General features: G+C 36.9%; 1 protein-coding gene and 1 pseudogene across 4 annotated transcripts in view; both read left to right on the top strand.

Annotated features, from left to right (window-relative positions):
* The window catches only part of LOC126948836 (B-cell CLL/lymphoma 7 protein family member C-like), a 1005321-nt pseudogene that overhangs the window by 781551 nt on the left and 199475 nt on the right, over positions 1 to 24295 (top strand).
* Positions 1 to 24295, top strand: part of CFAP20DC (CFAP20 domain containing) — a 307261-nt gene that overhangs the window by 123529 nt on the left and 159437 nt on the right. For all 4 annotated transcript variants that reach the window (XM_050781227.1, XM_050781230.1, XM_050781228.1 and 1 more), the window contains 2 exons: positions 5193 to 5307; positions 20318 to 20474. In XM_050781227.1, the coding sequence (XP_050637184.1) occupies positions 5193 to 5307; positions 20318 to 20474 (272 nt within the window). The remainder of the gene's footprint in view (positions 1 to 5192; positions 5308 to 20317; positions 20475 to 24295) is intronic.

Genomic DNA, 24295 nt, shown 5'->3' with positions numbered 1-24295 from the left:
CCCTGCCGGGAGGTGTCTCCCAGTCAGGAGGCACAGGGGTCAGGGACCCACTTGAGGAGGCATTCTGTCCCTTAGCAGAACTCGAGAACTGTGCTGAGGGATCTGCTGCTCTCTTCAGAGCCGGCAGGCAGGAACGTTTAAGTTTGCTGAAGCTATACCCACAGCCACCACTTTCCCCAGGTGCTCTGTCCCAAGGAGATGGGAGTTTTATCTATAAGTGCCTGACTGGAGCTGCTGCCTTTCTTTCGGGGATGCCCTGCCCAGAGAAGAGGAATCTAGAGAGGCAGTCTGGCTACAGCGGCTTTGCAGAGCTGCATTGCGCTCTGCCCAGTTCGAACTTCCTGGGGGCTTTGTTTATACTTTGAGGGGAATACTGCCTACTTGAGCCTTAGTTATGGCAGACGCCCCTTCCCCCCGCAAACTCTAGTGTCCTAGGTTGACTTTAGACTGCTGTGTTCTCAGTGAGAATTTCAAATCAGTGGATCTTAGCTTGCTGGCCTCCGTGGGGGTGGGATCTGCTGAACTAGACCACTTGGTTCGCTGGCTTCAGCTCCCTTTCCGGGGGAGTGAAGGGTTCTGTCTCGCTGGCTTTCCAGGTGCCACTGGGATATGAAAAAAGACTCTTGCACTTAGCTTGATGTCTGCCCAAACGGCTGCCCTGTTTTTGGCCTGAAACCCAGGGCCCTCGTGGTGTAGGCACCTGAGGGAATCTCCTGGTGTGCGGGTTGCAAAGACCGTGGGAAAAGCATAGTATCTGGGCCAGGATGCACTGTTCCTCATGGCACAGTCCCTCACAGCTTCCTTTGGCTAGGGGAAGGAGTTCCCTGACCCCTTGCATTTCCCGGGTGAGGCAATGCCCCACCCTGCTTTGGCTCACCCTCCATAGGCTGCAACCACTGTCTAACCAGTCCCAGAGAAATGAGCCGGGTACCTCAGTTGGAAATGCAGAAATCACCTGCCTTCTGCATTTATCTCACTGGGAGCTGCAGACTGGAGCTGCTCCTCTTCAGCCATCTTCTGGCATATATCATTTTATTTTTCTTTCACAGCATAAAAATCTTCAACAAAATACTAGCCCAATTGAAATTTACTCCAAGAATACAAAGTTCATTTCACATTTGAAGATCAATGAGTATAATTAAATATATAAGACAGGATAAAGGTGAAAACAACAGGATCATTTCAACCAGTATAGAAAAGGCATTTAACAAAATTTCACAGCCTTTTATGATTGAAAAAAGAATATCTAAAAAAGTAGAATGGAAGAGAACATCCTCAGTGTGATAAAGTAAACTACGTCTAACATCATACTTAATAAGGTCAGAATGAACACTTTCTCCCTATGATTTTCTCCCTGTATTCTCATGATTTCTATTTAAGATATGCTGAAGGCCCTAGCCATTGCAGTAATGCAAGAAAAAGAAATGAAAGGTATAAAGTTGAAAAAGCAGAAGTAAAACAGTCTTTATTCACTCCAGACATGTTTGTTTATGTATAAAATCCTCAGGAATCTACAAAACAACTACTGGAACTCAAGAGTGAATTAAGCAAAGGTTAGAGGAAACAAGTACCATATAGAGAAATCAATTGAATGTCTATATACTAGAACCAAATGACTGGGAAATGAATTTTTTTTTTTTTTTTTTTTTTTTTTAAATGGAGTCTCGCTCTGTCACCAGGCTGGAGTGCAGTAGCACAATCTCAGCTCATTGCAACCTCCGCCTCCCGGCTTCAAGCGATTCTCCTGCCTCAGCTTCCTGATTAGCTGGGATTATAGCCGTGTACCACCACACCCAGCTAATTTCTGTATTTTTAGTAGAGATGGGGTTTCACCATGTTGACCAGGATCATCTAAATCTCTCGACCTCGTGATCCACCCCTCAGCCTCCCAAGGTGCTGGGATTACAGGCATGAGCCTCTGCACCCGGCCCCGGGAAATGAAATTTTAAAATTCATTTTCAGCTGTGTCAGAAGACAAAATATGTAGGAATAAATTTAACAAAAGATGTGCAGGGCTTCTAAAATGAAAAATATAAAACATTAAGAAAGAAATTAAGCAAAGCCTAAATAATTGGAGATACATATCATGTGAGTAGACATGATCAGTATCAGTCTCTTGAAATTGATCTACAGATTGAACACAATCCAAGTTAAACTCTCAACACCTTTTTTTAAATAGAAATTGATAAATGGATTCTAAAATCCATATAAAAAAGCAAAAGCCAAACAAATATTAAGCAAAACTAAAGTTGAAGAGTTTTTTTAACCTGGTTTCAAGACTTACTCTAAATCTGCAGTAATCAAGATAGTGTATTATTAGCATAAGAATAGACAAATGGATCAGTGAAAAAAAAGAATCAATAGACAGTCCAGAAATACAACCTCACACACATGTATTTATGGTCAACTGATTTTCAACAAAGGACCAGGACATTTCAGTGAAAAAAGGAGAGTCTTTAATAAATGGTGTTGGGACAGTTGTATAAATATACAGAAAGAAAAGAATTCCAACCCCTATGTCATACAACTCACAGAAACTAATTTGGGATGAACTAAATGTAAAAACAAACTATAAAGATGTAGAAGGAAACATAAGAAAGTATTTGTGCTGTAATCCCAGCACTTTGGGAGGCCGAGACGGGCGGATCACGAGGTCAGGAGATCGAGACCATGCTGGTTAACACGGTGAAACCCCGTCTCTACTAAAAAATACAAAAAATTAGCCGGGTGAGGTGGCAGGCGCCTGTAGTCCCAGCTACTCTGGAGGCTGAGGCAGGAGAATGGCGTGAACCCGGGAGGCGGAGCTTGCAGTGAGCTGAGATCCGGCCACTGCACTCCAGCCTGGGTGACAGCGCGAGACTCCGTCTCAAAAAAAAAAAAAAAGAAAGTATTTGTGCAACTTTAGCCTGGGCAAGGATTCTTCAGAACACAGAAGGCACTAGCATAAATAATGGTAAACTGTATTTCATGAAAATTCACCTGCCTTTTGCACAAGAATAGAAGCTCCAGAAGGATAGGAACCTTGTCTTTTTCATCACTGTCTCCCTGAGGTACTCCCAGCAATTTTCCTGGCTCAGTCTTTGTTGAATATCTGAATGAATGAATGAATGTTCCTGTAGTTCCATATGAAGTGATAGTATTCTCAATCATTCCTCCATTTGGAGTTTGACTCTTAACTATTTAGATTAAAAATATGTAGTTTGGCTGGGCGCAGTGGCTCATGCCTGTAATCCCAGCACTTTGGGAGGCCTAGGCCGGCCGATCACCTGAGGTCAGTCGTTCTAGACCAGGTTGGCCAACATAGTGAAACCCTGTCTCTACTAAAAATACAAAAATTAGCTGGGCATAGTGTCAGGCGCCTGTAATCCCAGCTACTCAGGAGGCTCAGGCAGGAGAATCGCTTGAACCTGGGAGGTGGAGGTTACAGTAAGCCCCGATCCCACCATTGCACTCCAGCCTGGGTGACAAGGGCGAGACTCCATCTCAAAAAAAAAAAAAAAAAAAAAAAAAAAAAAATGTCGTTTTATTCATGAAAGCACAGTAACCCTTTAATAAAACTGTGATAGATGAATTTTTGGTTAATGCAGTCCCTCTTTTTGTTACCTTTTCCTTTCTAGAATCCCAGTAGTCTTTCCTTTTATTTCCTAATCAGAACTTACAGAAGAGACCTAATAGCATCTCTGAGGACATGATTTTCCAAACATATTTGATCCTGTACCCCATTAGTAAAATATTTGTACATACCTGCTATATAGGGGCATTTCTTCAGAAAATATATAAATATGTTACTATACTACTGTATAATGAGACATGCACAAAAATCACATTTTAAGAGGATGAGGTGAAAGTTCTAATGTTTTCTTCCTGCACTTCTGTGGATTGTTGCATATCACTCCTCCTCCCCATGTGTTCATCCCACTTTGAAGATACTGCCTTAGGGTAAATGTGATACCATGTTTACATATATGTATATATATCAGGGTATAATACTGCCATAGTGTTAATACTTCTTCATTTTAAACCGTAGCTCTGACTATGGATTGAAAGACTTTGCATTTTAAATGAATTTATGATATCATTTAGTGCAAGTAGGATGGAATTTTTAGGTCTGGAGCATACTCTGAAATCATCTCACTAATTTTTACTGTATTTATTCTTAACATTGTTTAATGATAGGTTTTTTCACTGAAAGATATGTAGAGTATTTTAGAAAGAAGCAATACCGAGATTAGAAAAGTGGGAAGGAGGGGGAATGAAAGTGCTGTAGAAAAGAAAATGCCGATTTTAAAAACAGTTAATTACACTATAAATATTGACAACAGTGCATTTGAATGAAATGTCTTCTTGGGGGATTACTAAATATAGAAAATTAGCAGTGTAATGTGTCTAAACAAAGTTTTTCCCTAATAATGGGGGAAAATCATTCTCAAATAAAAAGACAGTGTTTAAAGAAGCATCAATTCTATAATATAGCAGCCTGAGGCAGGTTTGGAGATTTTAAGCCTGCTGTGTTACCTCTGAGACCTAAAGGAAACAGAACATAAAAATGAGCCTCTATCAATTTGAAGCAAACCTAATCTTTGTGATCATGGCTGTGGTCTAAATCTATTAAAGATGTTCAAATTCAATGTCCTTGGTATCACTGTGGGTTGACCTGAATAGTGAGCGATAAAGTTGTGTATTATAATTCTGGTTGGAAGATATGTGCTTAGGAAGTGAAACCGACAACCAGTGTTTTGTGTCTGTCTCTAAGCAGACTAAGAGCCTATATAAAATGACAGATGTATTTTTAGGGAAAGAAATCCATAATGTTTTCCTATTTAGTAGGTGACAGTATGTCCCAAGATAACACAAGCTTAAGGGGCTGGAACAAGTATGGTTATTAAAGGCTAGCAGTCTCTCAGTTCATCCAAATTGAATTTTTTCGTAGGCTGGAGGACTGTGGAAATCTAGTGTAGAGTACTGAAATAAATTAGCATATTAAGTGAATTTATACATTCAGGCTTCTGAGCACTTTGAATTTGAGAAAGAAATTTTATTACTTCTTGAAAGAAAAAGGCAATTCTTAAATTCTATGTTTGATCTTCCTGTTGAAAAGGGTCTATATGATAAATTATATCATTTTGATGATTATCCAAAGAAGTGGTTATTAAATTGATGATCTTTCTGTCTTCTCTCCTCTATTTTTTCAGAATTACTGATTTAGGGAACATCAAAAGAAGATTATATTTATCAACGGTCCATAAGGAACTATCCTCCACCCCTCTTCATGCAAAAATTCCACTCTTCATGATCAAACGTAAAATTGTAAGTATCACGTGAATGTTGCCTAAAATATTGAATTCAATTCAGCAAATATTAATTATGGACTGACTCCACATGTGAGGTACTTTGTTAAGTACCATGGTGGTATAAAAAATGAATACAATTCATGGCCTTGCTTCCCCTCTCTTGAAAGAGCTTAACATCTAAGTGGAATAACTTAATTATTTGAACATCTATAAAATCACCAAAACTGTGATACAAAGCACAGTGGAGAGAGAAATTGCTATTGGTACTGTGAAAGGGAAAGGAATCCATCTGACTGGGGGTGGGGGAAGGCTTTCTGAAGGAGATAGCACTTAGAATGGACTTTGGAGGACTCAAGATTTCAACAGGGAGACTTAGGAAGCCAAGCATTCCAGCAAAAGCAACAGCATGGGCAGAAGCATGGAGGCTGGAAAGAGGTAACCTCCGGAGAACAGCAAACAATTAATCATGGTTGCCAGGTTGAAAAAGAGCCCTAAGGAAACATTGGTCTGACAGTACAAGAGCCTGATGTGGGTTCAGACATTTTAAGTACGTTGTGTAACTTCTGAAGGGCTGATTTTTCTGACAAGTCTTTGTCAAACTTCAGTCATTTCAATACTACTCTCAGTACCCTTTTTGTGTACTATCCATTCTGGTATGCACTTGAGACTTTCCTTTAAACCAACTCTCTCTCCTTTAAATCAACTGTCTCCCTTTCTTTTTTTTTTTTTTTTTTTTTTGGCTTAAATTTATTTTAAAAGAAAACTTTGTACCACTTTTATAAGTGGAAAACCAGTGTAATTTTCCCAAAATACAACATAAAAATAAACATACTAAAAACAAAACAATATTTTAAAGTCTAACTGGGTACTGTTTCTTGTTTAAGGCTCTGTCCTGAGTGCTACTCTTTGTTAAAAAGAGTTTATCAAGGATTAGATATATGTTCAGCCATTCTCCCTGTCATAGTTAGGACTAAAGGAAAACTGATAAAGGGACATTTTTATTCTGGGATCCAGAGTTATTTAATGCCGCATCCATATACAGTCTAAAATCATTTCACAAATGGTACATGTTCCACTCTTTGGAAACTACTATGGTAGAGAAAAGGAAGCCATTAAAGCTTTTGGGCTAGAGAAGGACCACACAATCAGTTCTGTGCCTTGGGAAGATTAATCTGGTGGTAATATTTGCAATGATTTGGAGGGGGTAGAAATTGGAAGTGAGGAAGTTATTTGCAATCATCCAGATTAGGGTTAGTGAGGACTGTGGGGACGAGGGTAGGGGAGCAGTGGAGGAATGGATGTGAAGTAACATCAGAAACTTATAGTCAGATGAGCTAAGACATGTATGTAAACAGACCTTTTCCATACAATGTGGTATATACTGTGAGAGCAAGAATCAGAATGAACTACAGAGTAAAAGGAGAGTTGTCAGAGAAGGCCCCCTGAAAAAGTGGGTGCCTGAGCATGGCCTTGAAAGACAGAAAAGCATTAACCAGTTGAAGAAGGGGAGAGTAGTGTTCCTGGAAGAGAACAAGCAGCATTAAGGGTAGCTGCATGGTGTACAGACAAGCCCAGTGATCTAGCGTTGCTGAAGAGAACCAAGGAGGTTCCAACAAGGGAGAATAGTTGAGATTAGAAAGTATTTAGGGAACGTGGCAATCATAAGTAACTGCAATAAGAAGTTCTGGTGTATCAGGAAAGAGACAGGGCCATGAGCTAAGATGACGGAAAGTGGCAGCATGGAGTGCATACTGACCATTTCTTTCAGTAGGCAGATCTGCTGGGCTTGCTGTTCATGTAGACGTAAGTAAAAAATGGGAATTAAACATAACTTTGGAGATTGGCAGCCCTGTAATAAAAATGAGCTGGATTATGAAATAAATGGATGGTTTCTGTTTGCAGTAGAAGTTTTAAAAATTCATTTAATATTAAATATCCATAAATGCTTGAACATTAAATGTGAAGACTCCAGTTATTGAAGTTAAACCATTTAAGACATTTAGGGAAACGCCTTACAAATAAAATTGTGTTCATCATTTTGTGTTTAGGTATTGATTTCCTTATTCATGTAAGATTCTTCAGAGTTCAGTGTTAATCTAAGAGTTAAAGCCCATGTGAGACAAATACACTATTCAGTGTGTAGTTAATAAATCAAATTTGTCACTACCTTGCTTTTGTGAGTTCAGTCACCCTTGTCAGTTAACTAACTCTGAAGTCGAGATATTTCATCAAAATCTGAGCATTATGTATGTGGCTGTAACCCACACACAGTGTACATTCATGAAAATCCAGTATTTGAAAATAAAATAATATCTTTCTATTATAAGTAAACCACACAAGTATCTTGATGAGATAGAAAGTGAACTTGACTGAAAGGTCTTTCATATTCGATAAATGAGTTTTTCAGATGAATGTGTGTTATGTGTTTACAGTGAGGGGTATGTAATGACATAAACAATTTAGTATTTATAAAGAAAGGAGCTATAATAGGTACTGTGGAGCAAAGTTTCCTAATCCTTTTCAATTCATCTGTCTTCCTCATGTTTCTACCCCTGGACAAGTGGCTCAATAGAGAATGTAAAAAAAGGAGATGTAGGCAAGAAAGTTAAATATGGCTGTTAAAAAATTAGTGATATGAAGAAATCATATTAGTGACAACCCTAGGTGACTTCAGCTCGTGTTATGTTAAATTTTAAAAAGCAAAATGATCGTAGCATATCTAGAACTTTCCTTCTAAATATGGTAAATCTAGAAAAAATTTGAAGCAGACCTAAACAATAAGAAACAGATAGGACATTTATGTCCATGGTGTTCTCCTCAGGCCCATATGCCAACACAGTGAGATCATCAAGTCATAATTACTTGTAATATGTTCTAATTACTCTATATTTTATTACATATATAACATATAAATAGTATGTAGGGGTTAAGAACATAGAATCTGGATTCTGACACTTACTAGTTTTGTGGTCCTGTGCAAAGTTCCTGTTTCATTTTCCTCATCTATAAAATGCAGGTAATATGAAATATACACATCATTAAGGTTGTTGTGGGGATTTACATGAATTAATAAGCATAAAGCTCTTAGAACAGTGCCTGGCACAGAGTAAGTCCTAGATATGGATTGTAAGTCCTGTCTGATCTATAGATGCTACTTCTTCCAGGAAGCACGCTATGATTTCCCCTCTACAGATTAGATATTTTGGGCATAGCTCATCATTGCCATTCACAATTTCATAACCCTCATAATACCTCTCCACCTTGCACTTTAACAATCTGTTTACTTGTCTGTTTTTCCCAGTAGACTACAAGCATGTCTTATTTTCCCAGTAGACTACAAGCATATCATCTCCAGTCCCTATCAGTGCATGGCATATAGTAAGTGATCAATAAATGTTTATTGAACAAATCGGCAAGTCTTAAAGTGTCTCCTGACATGGGAGAAAAAAAATAATGAGTTTATCACGGCCAAATTATATAAGCTTTCTAAATGTGCTTGGTGATTCCACAAATGCTCATGAATATTCAAATATTAAGAAATTTGGTTTGAAAACTTGCTCTCATTCCTCCCAATCCAAGAGGTGCTTGGCAGCAGAGGGTCTTTCCTTTCTCCTGCTAGTATGCTGTATTCCCAAAGAGTCCTTATTTAATTAAAGTTGAGTTGTGTTTTAGGGGAAATTTCTCCAGAGAGCAGCAAGGTGGCAGAGAGCATCTCACCCATTCAAGATGCCATCTCTAGGGGCCTTCCTGGTGTTGATGTGGTATTGGCCCCAGTTCTCTGTTTTTGCCAAAACATTCTTCACTTCTTTCTACCCCTTAGGAACTAGTAGATATTTTGTTGGCAAACCTCAAAACAGCATTCTGAAAGCATTTCAGCTAGCATTTATATATCAGGAAATTTCATGTAAAATTCCTAATTTCAGACCTTCCTTGAAAAAAGGTCAGATTTTTCAACATTGAACCTGCCTTATCGCACACAAGCACTCGGTGGGAGCTCAGTAGTAATGGCACACTTCTAAGAAGGTGCAAGCTCTCCTGTGAAGTTGAATCCTGTTTACTCATAAGATATGCAGGTGGACTCATACCCTTCTTGCTTCACTCATTTTGGTTTTCTGCCTGGGCCTTCTAGGTGTTCATTGGCAACCCTTGATTTACAGGATAAATGCCAAATGGTCCACTTTGCCTTGGTTTTTTAGCTAAGTCCTTTAGGTAGCCAGAGGCTGCAAATAAAGTTAATATTCTTCTAGCCACACCAAAATGAATATTTAATATAGGCCACTTTCTGTCCCAAATGGCTTTAAATGTTCCTTTCAAATAAAAATTTTTATATTTCATGTTATTTTTAGCTGTGAAGAGTCACTTTAATATTTAAGTTATAATAATTTATGCTTTTAACTTGGGTTTTCAATGGCAAGAACAATTTTAAAAATTAAAAACTATCAGATTAAATAGTAGAAGTACCCACTTAGTTGAGACTCACTGGAATCAATCTTACTTCTTTAATGTAATTTCAATTAGTTGATGCTGGTGTCAGATGAACATCAATGTCTCGCTACCAAAGTATGTATTAATGTACAGTAAGTTTAATTCCATTTGAATAAGAAGTTCAATTATGAGATATCATTCAGCATAAATCATTCATTGGAGATATAACAACGTGCTATGATAAATTATAATGCCAGAGTCTTTTAGTAACCTCTAGAATTAAGATACACAGTGTTTGTCATTTAAATGGATAAAATTACTCTTTAGGAGCTATTCCATCTAGAACCACAACTCTGATGGAATATTTTATAGCTTTTATTACAAACTGGAAGTCTGGTATAATATTTTTAAAACTTCCCCTCATAGATCATTTTTCCCATAGAACCAATGATTTGGAAGTTTGAGGTTTTTAATAGTGTTTAATTTCTTGAGTGTCATTGATTGAGAAGGGAATGGAGGAGGCAGATGTATTCAGACAAAAGGTCATTTAGAAATACGTACAAGATACAATTAGAGAATGTCTCTTAATGATATCATTCTAACCTAGAATTCATTGTAATGTTGATGGTACGTGATTGAGAGATTTTTAATGTTTTCATCTCATTTATGTGAATATTATTATTTTTTCTTCTTCTTCTTCTTTTTTTTTTCTTTTATTTTTTTTAATGGAGTCTCATTCACTCTGTTGCCCAGGCTGGAGTGCAGTGGCACGATCTCGGCTCACTGCAACCTCTACCTCTCGGGTTCAAACAATTCTTCTGCCTCAGCCTCCTGAGTAACTGGGACTATAGGCGGCCGCCATCACACTTGGCTAATTTTTGTATTTTTAGGAGAGACAGGGTTTCACCATGTTAGGCAGGCTGGTCTCGAACTCCTGACCTCAAATAATCCACCTGCCTCAGCCTCCCAAAGTGCTGGGATTACAGGTATGAGCCGCTGTGCCTGGCCTGAATATTATTTTAAATATCTTTTTTCTTTCCCTACTTACTCAGTCTAATATGGGTATTGAAGAAATCTGGGGAAAGGAGAACTGTCTTATGCCTTCTTATGCTGGTCCTGAATGGTTAAGTAGGCACAACTAATTCAAAATAAGTTTATCCTGGAAAACAGATGATTACCTAGCTTTAGCTTTGGGTCACTCCATTTTCAAAATGCTTAAATTGGCAGAATGCTGTTGGATTAACATGTGGCCTCTGGAGCTAGATTCTATGGGTTCAGATTCTGGTTCTGTCACTTCCTGACTATAGGCCCTTGAGCAAATCAGTTGATCTCTCTAATTTAGTTTCCTCAACAGTTAGACAGTGCAATAATAGAACTTGTTTAATAGACCAGTTGTTAGGATTAAGTAGGTTACGACTTAAAACAGTGCCATACTCATAGTAAGTGCTCAGTCTGTTAGCTGATGTTGTTATTATTTTACTATTTTCTATTGACATGAATCCATGTTTATTAACTTGTAAATATGGTATCATCATAAACCTCTGAACTTACAGTTTACTTTAATTAACAAATATTGATTGAGTTCCTGCTGTGGGCCAAGTTCTGTGCCAGATGATTTGAATCCAAAGGTGAATGGAACATGGTCTTTCCTCTTGAGGCGATTATAATGTGGCAGAAAAGGCAAACATGTAAATAATTATTGATAATGGGCTATGGTAAGCACCAAACTAGTCTTGTGGGATAAGTACTACTGGAGGAAAATATCAGACTTTTCTACAGGAAATATGGCACTGGCATCTGAATCTGGGAAGAGCCTCGGACTGCTTCCACTTATGGTGGAAGCGGGAGGGGAGCTAGCCTGTGCACAGATAGTGAGAGCTGAAATAAGAGAGACAGAAAGAGAAAGAGGAGGCATTGTCAGGCTCTTTTCATCAACCAGTTCTCATGAGAACTAAGAGTGAGAACTCATTCACTTCCTTGAGAATGTCACCAAGCCATACATGAGGGATCTGCCTCCATGACCCAAACACCCCCACCAGGCCCCATCTCTAACATTGGGTACCAACTTTCAACATGAGACTTGGTGGAGCCAAATAAGCCATATCCAAACCATAGCAATAACTAATCAGCCAATTGAGGAGGTTAACGGAATGCTAAAAAAAATGTTTTTAATCCAAAAGATGGTAGAATTAGAGAACTGAACAAAGAACAGATGGAACCAACTGAAAACAAAAAGCAAGATAGTAGCCTTCAACTCAAACATATCAAAGTCATTACATTAAGTAGAAATGGACTAAATGCTCCATTTGAAAGGCAGAGATTGTTAGGTTGATTAAAAGCAAGAGACAATTGCATGCTGTTTATAAAAAGTGCACATTAAATCTAAAGACACAGGTTACAAATAAAAAGATGAAAGTAAGATGATATACCATGCAAATACTAATCATAAAAAAGCTAGAGTACCTATACTAACAGCAGACAAATTAGACTTCAGGATGAGGAACAGTATGTAATGAGGAATGTCTCACAATGATAAGGAGGTTAAATGATGAAGAAGATATAACAATCCTTAATGTGCACACATCTAATAACAGAGCTTCAAAATGCATGAAGCAAAAACTAACAAAACTAAACACAGAATGGTAAATATGCAAGTGTAGCTGGAAATTTCAAGACTCCTTGCCCAGAAATTGACAATCACTAAAGATAAAGACTTGAAAAACACTACCAATTTGACCTATTTGACATTTGTAGAACATCTGACAACTGCAGAATACACATAATTTTCAAGTGCACATGGGGCATTCACCAAAATGTATGATATGTTAGGCCATATTTAACAAATTTAAAAGATTGAAATCATATATAGTATGCCCTGTGCTATTAGGGAATTAAATTATATATCAATAAAAAAAGATAATTGGATAATCCCCAAGCACTTTGAAATAAAGTAACATACTTCTAAGTAATCTATATGTAAAAAAATTAGAATATTAGAAAATAATATAGCTGATTTTAAATGATAATGAAAATAAAGCATACCAAAATGTGTGGGATGTATCTGAAGCAGTCACTGCCTAAAGAGAAATGTATAGCTTTTAATGATTATATTCAAAAAGAAAAAAGACTTAAAATTAATTATATAAGCATCTAAGAAAGGTAGAAAAACAAGCAAATTAAACTGATGTGTACAGAAAGCTGGAAGTAATTAAAAGAATAATTCAATGAAATAAAAAATAGGTGATGGAGAAATTAATGAAACCAAAAATTGATTCTTTGAAATGATTAATAAAAGTGATAAATCACTAGCTAGACTGATCAAGAAAAAAAAGACAAAACATACTCATTGCCAATATCAAGTATGAAAGTGGGGAAAAAGGAAATGAAAGGAATATTATGAACAATTTTATGCCAATGAATTTGACAACTAGTGGGAAAATTCTTTTAAAGACACGAACAGCTAAAATTGATACTAGAAGAAATAGAAAATGTGGATAGCCTTATATCTATTTTTAGAAAGTGAATGTGAAAAACATTCCGAAAAAGAAAATCCAGGTCCAGATTGCTTTACAGATAATTCTTCTAAAATTTAAGGAGTAATAATACCACTTTAAAACTCTTTTCTCAAATAATAAATAAGGAGGACCATTTCCCAACTTATACATGAGGCCAGTATAATTGATATAAAATCAGACAAAGATATTAAAAGTTCTCAAAAGAGCTATAAATCAGTATCCCTCATGAACGTGGATGTATGACTCCTTAACACCATGATCCAGTGGCATTTATTCCAGGATTTCAAGGTTGGTCTTGATTTGAAAATCAATATAATTTATCACATTAGCAGAATAAAGGAGGAAAATCATAAAATTATCTCAATAGATGCAGAAAAATTATTTGAACAAATTTATGAGCCATTAATGATAAATATTTACATTAAACTAGGAATAGAAGGAAACTTCTTGAACTTGGTAAAGGGCCTTTGCGAAAAGCCTACAACTAAATCACACTTATGATAAAATATTGACTGCTTACTCCCTAAGATGGGAAACAAGGCAAGACTATCCACCGTGGCTGGGCATGGTGGCTCATGCCTGTATTCCCAACAATTTGAGAGGCTGAGACAGGAGGATTGTTTGAGCCCAGGAGTTCAAGACCAGCCTGGACGACATATGCAGACCCCCATCTCTACAAATAATTTTTTAAAATTAACCAGGCATGTTAGCTTATGCCTGTGGTCCCAACTGTTTGGAAAGCTGAGGTGGGAGGATCACCTGAGCCTGGGAAGCAGAGGCTGCGGTCAGCCTCCACTGGCAGTGATCATGTCACTACACTCCAGCCTAGGCCACAGAGCAAAACCCTGTCTCAAAAAAAAAAAAAAAAAAAAAAAAGAATATTCACCCTAACCACTTGTATTCAGCATTGTATTAGAGGACTAGAGGACCCAGCCTGTGCAGTAAGACAATTAAAAAATTAAAAATAGAAAGATTGGAAAGGAAAATGTAAAACTTTCTTTGCAAACAATGTGATCATTTATGTAAACAATTCTAAGGAGTCTATAAAAACAAAACAACCTACTAGAGTAAATGAGTTTAGCAGAGTCACAGCATGTAAGGTAGGTCAATATACCAGAATCAGTTGTATTTCTATACAGTAGCAATAAACAATTAAAAATTTCAGGTTTTAAAGATATTTTCAATATCATTAAAACTCAATACTCATGAATAAACTCAACAATATATATGTATATAGGTCTTTACACTGAAAACTGTAGAACTACTGAGAGAAGTCGGAGAAAACCTGCATAAATGGAGAGATACTGTGTTCATGGATTGCAAGACTGTATTTGTTAAGATGGCAGTGCTCTCTATATTGATCTGTAGATTCAATCTAATTCCAGTTGAAATCTCAGCAGGCTGTTTTTGCAGAAATTAACAGACCAATTCTAAAATTTATATGGAAAGTCAAAAGACTTAGAATATATCAAAACAATTTCCAAAAAGTACTTATACCTCATGATTTCAAGGCTTGGTTTAAAGCCCAAGTAATTAAGACACTGTGGTATTGGCACAGATACCAGTAACAACAGTTTTATTCATAATAGCCAAAACCTTTAAATAATCTAACTGTTCAAAACAGAAGAATGAGCAAATTGTGGTGTATTCGCCAAGTGGAGTACAACTCAGCAAAATAAGAAAAAACTACCAATATACACAACACTGATGAGCCTTAAATATTATGCTGAATGAAAGACGCCATTTACTATGATTCCATTTATATAAAGTTACAGAACAAACACAAATGATCTAAGGTGAAAGAAATCAATGGTCGCCCCTACAAGAGGTGAGTTCTGGTATTATTTGGGAAGCTGCACAGGATCTGTCTGGGGTGATTAAAACATCCTATATCTTGATGGGATGTGGTATGCAGGTGTATGATATGGTCAAAACTAATTGAATTCTATCCTTAACATCTGTGCATTTCATAGTATGAAAGCCAGAAAGATATTTTGGTTGACATTTATTGAGCACAAATGATGTACCAGGTACTATTATAAGTGTTTGCATGTACTTAAACATTTAATCCAAACAACTCTGTGAGGAACATGTGTTATTATCACCATTTTACAAATGAGGAAAAGGAGGCTCAGAGAGGTTCAGTAACTGGAAACATTATATAACTAGTAAGTGGTGAGGCAGGCTGGTATCCAAATCCAGACAGTTTGGCTCCAGAGCCCAGACTCTTGCATCCCTGGGAAGAATATATTTCAAAGGAGTTGCAGTATGGTTTAACTAGAGGCAGTTTCCAAACAGATTTTTAAAAAATAGACTGTGTGACTTGATAATTAAAATAATGTCCAGTTCAAAATTTAAAAAGTGAATGACTTCAGAATAATGAAGTTAAGTCTCAAAATGTAGCCTTATGAGTGGATTCGGAACAGAGGAGAGGCGGGTTTTTGAAGGAAAAAGAGTTAAAGGACCATTAGGATGTTGAACAGGATGTTAGAAGATGAGATGAACCTGGTTCCAGCTTTTTTCAGGAGTGTGAATAGAGGATGGTGTGGGTGCATCTGTAGGAGTGACAGGAATGTCCAGGGAGTGATTGAATGAAGACTGGTAAAGCTAAAAGGGTAGTAGAGCCTGTCTTTGCAATGCCTTGGGCTTCAAAGATGATAGAATTCCAAGTCAGAAATGCACACCCTCTCCCACTGCCTCCCAGCCCCTTGGCCTCAAAATAGAGGGCTGTAGAAGCACAAATGAACCCCATAAGTGAACTTCAACTCCAGAGTTGAAGGAGAAGTAATATCTCAGAAAAAAGCTCTGTTTCACTGACGGTAACGTGTCTAAGACTCTTAGAAAAATGCAGAGAATGTAAGTACTTTTCATAAATAAGAATTTTAGGGGGCACAGTGAAAGTAGCTTGAGGATGAAACTATGATTTCAATAAGAGATAGTTTCTCCATATGGGTAGGAATTGGGAGGTACACACGGATTGCTGAACAGGTATTGTGACAATACTTCTGCAAGAAACTTGCCCTTTCTTGGTTCAGCCAAGAGCAAGGTCTGGCAGCTCTGTCAGCCCCAGCTTTCCTTCCTCTCCTCCTCTCTCTCCATAGAAGGACTTGTCATGATTTGCTTTACCTAGGGAAAATGTTTTTAATACATTAGTAATAGGTAATTGCTTCTTCTAACCTTGTAAATATAAAATTACAATTTCAATCTCTGCTTATACCACTTATTAAACACAACATAGTAATAGAGATGAATAAGGTCATTGTAAGCTGATTTTCTATCAAGAAATTATAACTAAAGTGAAAAATTATTTTTAAAGCCACAAGAATAAACATCATAAGACCCTGGTCTCTATATACCATTATGGGAGTGAGAAAACAGAATGAGGTTCTACAACTCTGTGAAGTGATGTACTTTAGGATTGCCAGGGTATGAAATTGTGGTTTCTTGTTTGTCATTTCCTTTTGGAAGGACAGTGCTGGCTAGAACTGTGCACTGTCAGTAACACAGGCTTTTTCTGCACTGACAAATGTAACTAATTTCTTGAGATCTTTTCTATAGTAATGGCAGAGAATAGGAGCATAGGGAATCAAAAATACACTCCCAAGGATTTATTATTTGATGCACTAGAACTTGTGGGGTATGTGTGTGTGTGTGTGTGTTCACAGAATTTGCACTCCTTTCAACAGTATAATAAAGCCATATTCCAAACATGAGTTAGTAAAAACTAGAAATTCATGCTTTGAATCATTCTGTCACCCTTTGCTAGTCAACTCCTTTATGCAAAATTCCATGTCAGAAATAAATAGCAGAAACTTACTTATTAATCCAAGCAACATACTAAATAGAACTGTCTTTTCTCTTTCAGATTTCTCTCTTCTTTGGCATACTTCTTATGCATCAGAAGGACCAATAATTATGGACATTTTAGATCAAGTTATTTCTTGCTGGACTAGAGTTGTACATAGGAATATAGTAATTAGAGATCAAGAAAGATGTCAAAAAGGGATTTTTAAGAGTGAATATCATCAAGAATAATGAAAATAATATTTTATAAAGTTCAGCTGTAATTCAAATAATCTACCTGTTGGTAGTAGAGAGTTTATACACTTTTCCAATACTTCAGAAAATATATCACAGCATTTATATGAACAATGAGTTATTTGTTGAAGCATATGAAAATTGGAAGCTTTATCAGTATCAGCTAAACCAAAAAATAATTTCTGCTCCCTCTAACCAAGGGGGATTTGTGAAAGTTATTTCCATCTTTTTTAGAAACCACCCCCATCTGTATTCCCAGGAAATTGATTCATTCAATAAAGTTATCAGTTCCCAGACATTTATTTGTTGAATGACTATAAAATGAAAGATTGAGTGTATGTGTGTAAGCATGCACACATACACTCAATGCCCACACTCAGTGCACATACACACACATCTTCATGTGTTCATACACACACACACACACACATATGCGTACCCTTATTTGTTTAGTACATTCCATGAGGCATGAACCCAGGTTGAAAGAATAAAAGGAGCATGACCATGATGGATAAGAAAAGTGTATAGTGGGTAAGGATCTGGTTTCTTAGGACTCAGAGTTTTTGAAGGAGGTTGGAACTGACTCCCAAGCAGAACTGGCAGTGTAGCCAGCTGGAGATGGTCTAAATAGGTAATAAAGAGGCAGGACCCTGAGAAGAAATGCCCAGCATGTCATGTCCATGCCACGCTGGGCCTAAAAAATATATTTGTTGTTCAAAACCAAACTCAGATATCACCTCCTAGTCTTTCCTAGATGGGAAGACTTAAGAGTCAAAGAAAATAGAGCAGATAATTTTAAAAAACAATGGTTAACTGTAAAGATATTTTTAAAGTTGTATAAGGAAGGAAAAGGTAATCATGGAGAGCCACTTGGCTCAGTTGTATACAGTATTTACATAGTCACAAAAAAGAAAACACAGAATATGGACTTTAAGGGAAAAAATGAGAGCAAATGAGAAACAAATAATTATCCAGGGAGGATGAAGTAGCGGAAGCAGGGTATTAGCTAGCTAAGTCTTATCTACCATATTAGGAAGTCAGTAGATAGTGTCTAAAATTGATGAATCAAGAGGCATTACTTTAAAATACAAAGGGAAGAAACAGTTAAATGAGTCGACGGTGTGATTAGATGAGGGTAAGGTGACAAAGAACTGTATTTTGTATGAAACTTTTGGTGCTATCTGGCTTATATTTGCATATAATACCATAATACAATTTTTTAAATTTTTTTTCAAATAAGGCTTTCCTAAACCTCCCCACATCCCCACCATGAGCCCCCTCTGTAGTAACTGTATTAGGTAGATACCACATGTGTGCCTTCCTTCCCAGACTGGAAGGACCGTCTTATTTATGTCTGTACCCCTGGAGCCAAGCCCAGAGTCTTAACGCGTGATAGGTACTCAGCATGTGTGGGGAAGAATGGGCCACTGGAACTGCTGACTGATGAACCAGCTGAATGGTTAGGATTGGGGCATGATAAGAAGTCTTTTAGGACTAGGAACCACGTTTATACAACAATAATAATGCTAATATAATAATAAGGTTAATAATTATGATTGGATATCTAGAAACCCCAACACATCCATCCCCTATAACCTGCATTTCACCAAGCCACAGCGTTCCACTCTGTGGCGTATCTACTGGATTTGTCCCTTATACTCTACTTCCTACATCAGCTTCCTAGCCAGCCCTCCTTACTTCGTGTTTAGATGACTGACAGGGACCGGGCTAGTCTTTCTGTGCCTTGGTGCTCTCCATTCTGCCTCCTTTCCCCGACCAACCCCATCTCCCACCTCAAAATATTCCTGCATCATGGTTTGTCCAAACTTCTCAACACTCTGCTTTTGCACATTCTTTTGTAAAGAACCGCAATGATGCTTTACCCTATCCAGATGCTCTGAAACCTGGCCTCATTGGGCCATCTTACATTACTTTATTCCTCTCCAGTGTTCAACATTCTGCCAGTCAAGCCAATCACACTATTACTTTACTCTCAGTCTACCTGCTGCCTTTGCTGACACCAGGCTCCTTTCTCCACAAAGACCAGAGCATTGCCACAGCCTGCAAATGTAATTTTACTGTTGAGACATCTACGCAGAAAACACTCTTCATATATTTAATAAATAATGTATTTTGGTCTCTTTTACTTTTTCTACTGTGGATACAACCTAAGGTTCACCTCCATATTAAAATCAGCATTCCTAGATAGATAAGATTTGTCTTTAAAATATATATATATACACACACACACACAGGACCTTATGTAAACTTTGCTTCTAAGCAAATAATGGAAGAGCCCAATATTTTAAAAGAAACACATAAAATATTAATATTACTTTTCATTTCAAAAATTATTGTTCTGGCTTTTGTCCTATAGTCTTAAATGTGTCTTCATTTCTTGCTAAATGATTTTTTTTTCATTTTCTTTAACCATTTAGAAAATTCGTTTGATGAAGTATTGAGGGGCCTAATTGTTTAATGGGCAGAAATTAGTCCCTAAAAGAGTACTTTGAAAACTGGCAAATACCAGGCATAATTACAAATTCTTTAGAAGATTACAATAGGTTAATTGGTTATAAGTAGACATTACTGACCACAATTTAAACCCAGCTTCTAATTTCATCCGTGCCTTTTTCAACAAATATGAGTGGCTAATTGTGATCAAATGAGTCCCCTTGAAGGAACAATTGGCTACTTATCTCTGATTTTCAAGATGTAAGTGGTCTAACACACCTGCAGTTAGCTTCCTGCTGGCATACTTGCCTACAGATAGAGAGTTCTTTCCCAAAGTTTTCATAGTGTTGTCTCATGATGGGAATTCTGTAGTCTGATGACCAATGGATAATTTAGAATTATGGTGATTTCTTTGGAAAGAGCAGGTCAGTTTTTAAGCCAAAACAGAGATGAATCTACCTAAAGGGGAAAATTAGTTTGGGGCCTGCTGATCAAGATAACTGCCTCAACTCTCTGAATGTCTGCATATAGATGGCTTGTTCATTTATGTGATAATGAAAGGTACTTACTCTTCTTTGCATCTCTCTATTTTAGTGGTGCAATCTATGCATTGACTTGGTGGCATTCACCAGTGAAATATTCAAGGGGGCAGTTTTCCAGTCATTGGATGGAATTGTTGTCTCAGCTAACTGTAAGCTACGGAAGATCTTCACCTTAAAATCAAAGCCTCAAGACACTGCTGATAAAGATGGTATGTTCAGGTTACTATCAAGATTTTTTAATTCTCTGATGTATTTTTAAAATTAACCATACCTTTGGGATAGTATGAGTTTGTGGTAGCAGTTTGATTTTATGTCTGCTAAAGTAAATTTGTCCACAGCCATGCTGATTTCTTTGTTCTGGATCAAATGTTTATTTTTACTATAGCTGAATGTCACAAAAAATGTATTAATCTTCTCTTTGTGGTTGTTTTCTTTTTTCTTTATGGTAACACTTGCTATCTGTCTTAGGCTCCTTAGTTACAAACAACATAATCCTCTTTGGGTAGTTGAAAAAGAAAATGAATTTATTTAAGGAAATTAGACAGTTCATAGAATCTCAAGGATATTTAGAGAGTCAGCTTAGAGCCTATAGCCAAGAAGAATCCAGCCTCTACCGCAAGACTTATCTAAGGACAACCCCATCCACTTACCACCCCCTATCTAAGGACAACCCCATCGACTTGCCACCCCCACCCACTGCCAGGAGCTACTGCAGCTATACAGAGACTCCATAAGTCACATCATAATGCTGGGCTATAAGTTCCATAAGTTCTGTTACAGCAGTCCTGGAAAGTAGGATGTTTTCTTCCCTGTCACCCTTATCAGAAGTAGATATTTTTTCTTCATGTTTGTCTCCACTGAAAACGTTTGGTGTGGCTATTTCTGATCTGTGGAGTCTAGGTTGCATGCTACAAGGGAGGCAGGCAAAGCAACGTCTGATTCCTGACTAAGGAGGCAGGACTCATTGTGTAGGAAAATCACCAAATTAGGAAGGGTGTGCAAAAGATGTTGGGCATCCAAAAATCTCTGTCCATTATGCTGTCTTATTACTCTGTGTACATTTCAGGAAGTCATTTGGGAGAAATCATATTAATTTTCTAGTGATCAAGTTAAAATTGAAAAAGAGTTGAGTTATTCCTCATATTTCTAGAGAGACTAGAAATATTTACACTAATTGTTCATAATTTGATTTATAAATATACTCTGCAGGTAACTCAGCTCCCTGGAATTCTAAGGTAGCATACCATACTGCTAAGATGACTTTAAACAACCAAAAGTATTGAAAGAATACTGATGCCTCCTTTTGATTTTCATCTGGGATTATTATTTGTTAAATCAATTCTTCAAGAAGTCCAGGAAGCAGGGCTGCCTATAAGATGTCAAAGGTGATTACTTAGAAGTTTCTATCTAGACTTTGGATTAGTGCTCCATCTGGGCGAGTGCCTGAGAAATCTTGATATGGCTCACTCTGTGGAACAGGACACTGTGCCTCTAAATTTCATTTGATAATAAGTCACAGCAGTGTATTAACAGCTCTCCAAAGAGATCACACACCACAGTGTGGCTGTTCATCTTATGTACCACTTACAGACTATACGAGAAAGTGAAATATTTCATTTTTTTAAATGGCACCCAGCGAATAAGAAGCCTCAAAATTTTTAGAAACATTTGTGCAGTGTACATCAGATCATAGAAGGTGAATCATAACTGATTAATATTTTAAAATAAATGTTAAAAAAAAGTGGATCAAACATAGCAAAGTAAATTCATGTTTCAATCTCCTATCCTTCCTCAAGCCCCACTAAAATTATAAGATAGGAATAAAAAAAGGCACAAATCCACCAGAATAAAGAATATAGGAGGGGAAACAATAACAGACTAGAGACATTTGTAAATTTTATAACATTAAGCAATGACTTAGAAGAGCAAAGAGAGCTGAAACCCTTAGGCTTATAGAGAGGTTTGCCAAGGAGTTTCAGAGAGGCTCAAGAATTTGCAGCTTTACATACTGGCAAAGGCAGGCTAAGGATGAGGGCTGAAAACAGGGAGATTGGCCAAAATTCTGTATAGGTTGCTATAGGAGGACCCCAGGTTCCTGCTCTAACTCCATATAACCAACCCACAGGAGATTTAGTCTCTGGAGAAACTGAATCAGAGAGCTTCTGAACATGGGTGCATCAGGCACTTGATATCAAAATTAACAAGAAGGAAATGGATATGATAGGGAAAATCTATGTTTTTTTTCAGAGTTAAGAAAAGATACTGCATCTATAAAATAAGAATAATGTGTTTTTGTTTTACTTCAATAAACATTTTATTGAGGTGTATTGTAAGTGTTACTATATTATAAATTTTATATATATATAGAAACATGCAGAACATAAGTGTACAACTTGAGGTCTTACCACAAAGTGGACACATTTCTGTAACCACCACCCAGACCAAGCATTACAAGCATCCTACAAGCCTGCTTATGTCTGCTCCCAATCATCACTTTCTCCCTTCTCCTAAGAGATAACCTCTATACTGACTTCTAACAGATTAATATTACCTATCTTTTACATTTATAGAAATGGAGTCACATAGTACATATTTCATGTATACATTCTTGTACTAAACACTGTTTGTGAGATTCATTTATGTTGTGGCACATAACAGTAATTTTCTGATTTTCAGTATTGTATAGTATGCTATTGAATGGATATACCTTATTTTATTTATCCATTTTCAGCTGTTATGAATAATGGTGTTAGAAGCATTCTTCTATTCTCTTGGGGCATGCATGTAGGCATTTATCTCAGAGCAGAATGAATGCATACTTCAGCATTCTTAATTTCAGTTACTTTATTTTTTGATTCTAGAATTTGCATTTGATTCTTTTTTATGGTTTCCATTCATAAGATGGAGTTCTACATCTTGTTAACAAATTTCTCAAATATGTTAATCAAAGTTACTTTAAAGCATTTAGCTCACAACTCCAATATTTGGATCTATATGTAGGCCTAGTTCTGTTATCTGTTTATTTTTCCCTTGGTATTGTCTCTTGGTATGCCTAATAAGTTTTGAGTGAATGATGGACATTGGGTATCAAAAACTTAGGAAATATTTTGAGGCTCTAAATGGTGTTTTCTTCCTCTGAAGATATAAAATCAAAAAATAAGAGAAATAAGTGCAAAAGACTGAAAATAAGATGGAAATGCTAACAATATTAGGTATTAGTCCAGGGAGTTCACCATCAGAGTAAAAGGATTCCAGAAAGAGAGACTGGATGAAACAGATAAATGTAAGATTTCCCAAAATTCAAGGACAGATAATTTCAGATTGACATAGCTCATCACATGCCAGAACAACTAATGAAAAAGACTCACCACTGTGAAATTTTAGAACAGGAAAGATAAAGAGAAGATCCTTTAAGCTTCCACAATTGAAAAAAAAATACAATTTATGTACAAAGGATTGGGAATAAGAATGTTATCTAACTTCTTAATAGCAACATTAGATGATACAAGACCTTGAAACTCTACCTTTAAAAATCTAAGGAAAAATTATTATCAACCTAAAGTTCTGTATACATCCAGTCTATCAATCAAATGATGCAGAATGAAGATACAAGGCCTCAAAAACTTATTTACATCGTTTCTCAGAAAATATCTCGAAGATATTCTCCACAAAAATGAATGAGTAGGTGAAGAAAAAGAAGTATATAGGAATCAAGAAACAGAAAATTTCATCCAGGAGAAAAGCAAAGAGAGAATCTGCTCCAAAAAAGTCTTAATAGCAAATACATGGAATCAACCCAAATGCCCATCAGTGATAGACTGGATAAAGAAAATGTGGTACACATACACCAGGGAATAATGCTATGCAGCCATAAAAAGCAATGAGATCATGTCCTTTGCAGGGACGTGGATGAAGCTGGAAGCCATCATCCTCAGCAAACTAACACAGGAACAGAAAACCATACACGGCATGTTCTCACTCATAAGTGGGAGCTGAACAATGAAAACACATGGACACAGGGAGGGGAATG

Source organism: Macaca thibetana, chromosome 2, assembly GCF_024542745.1.
Source record: "Macaca thibetana thibetana isolate TM-01 chromosome 2, ASM2454274v1, whole genome shotgun sequence".
NCBI lineage: Eukaryota > Metazoa > Chordata > Mammalia > Primates > Cercopithecidae > Macaca > Macaca thibetana.
The sequence above is the reverse complement of the archived record's forward strand: the minus strand, read 5'-3'. Positions and strand labels throughout refer to the sequence as shown.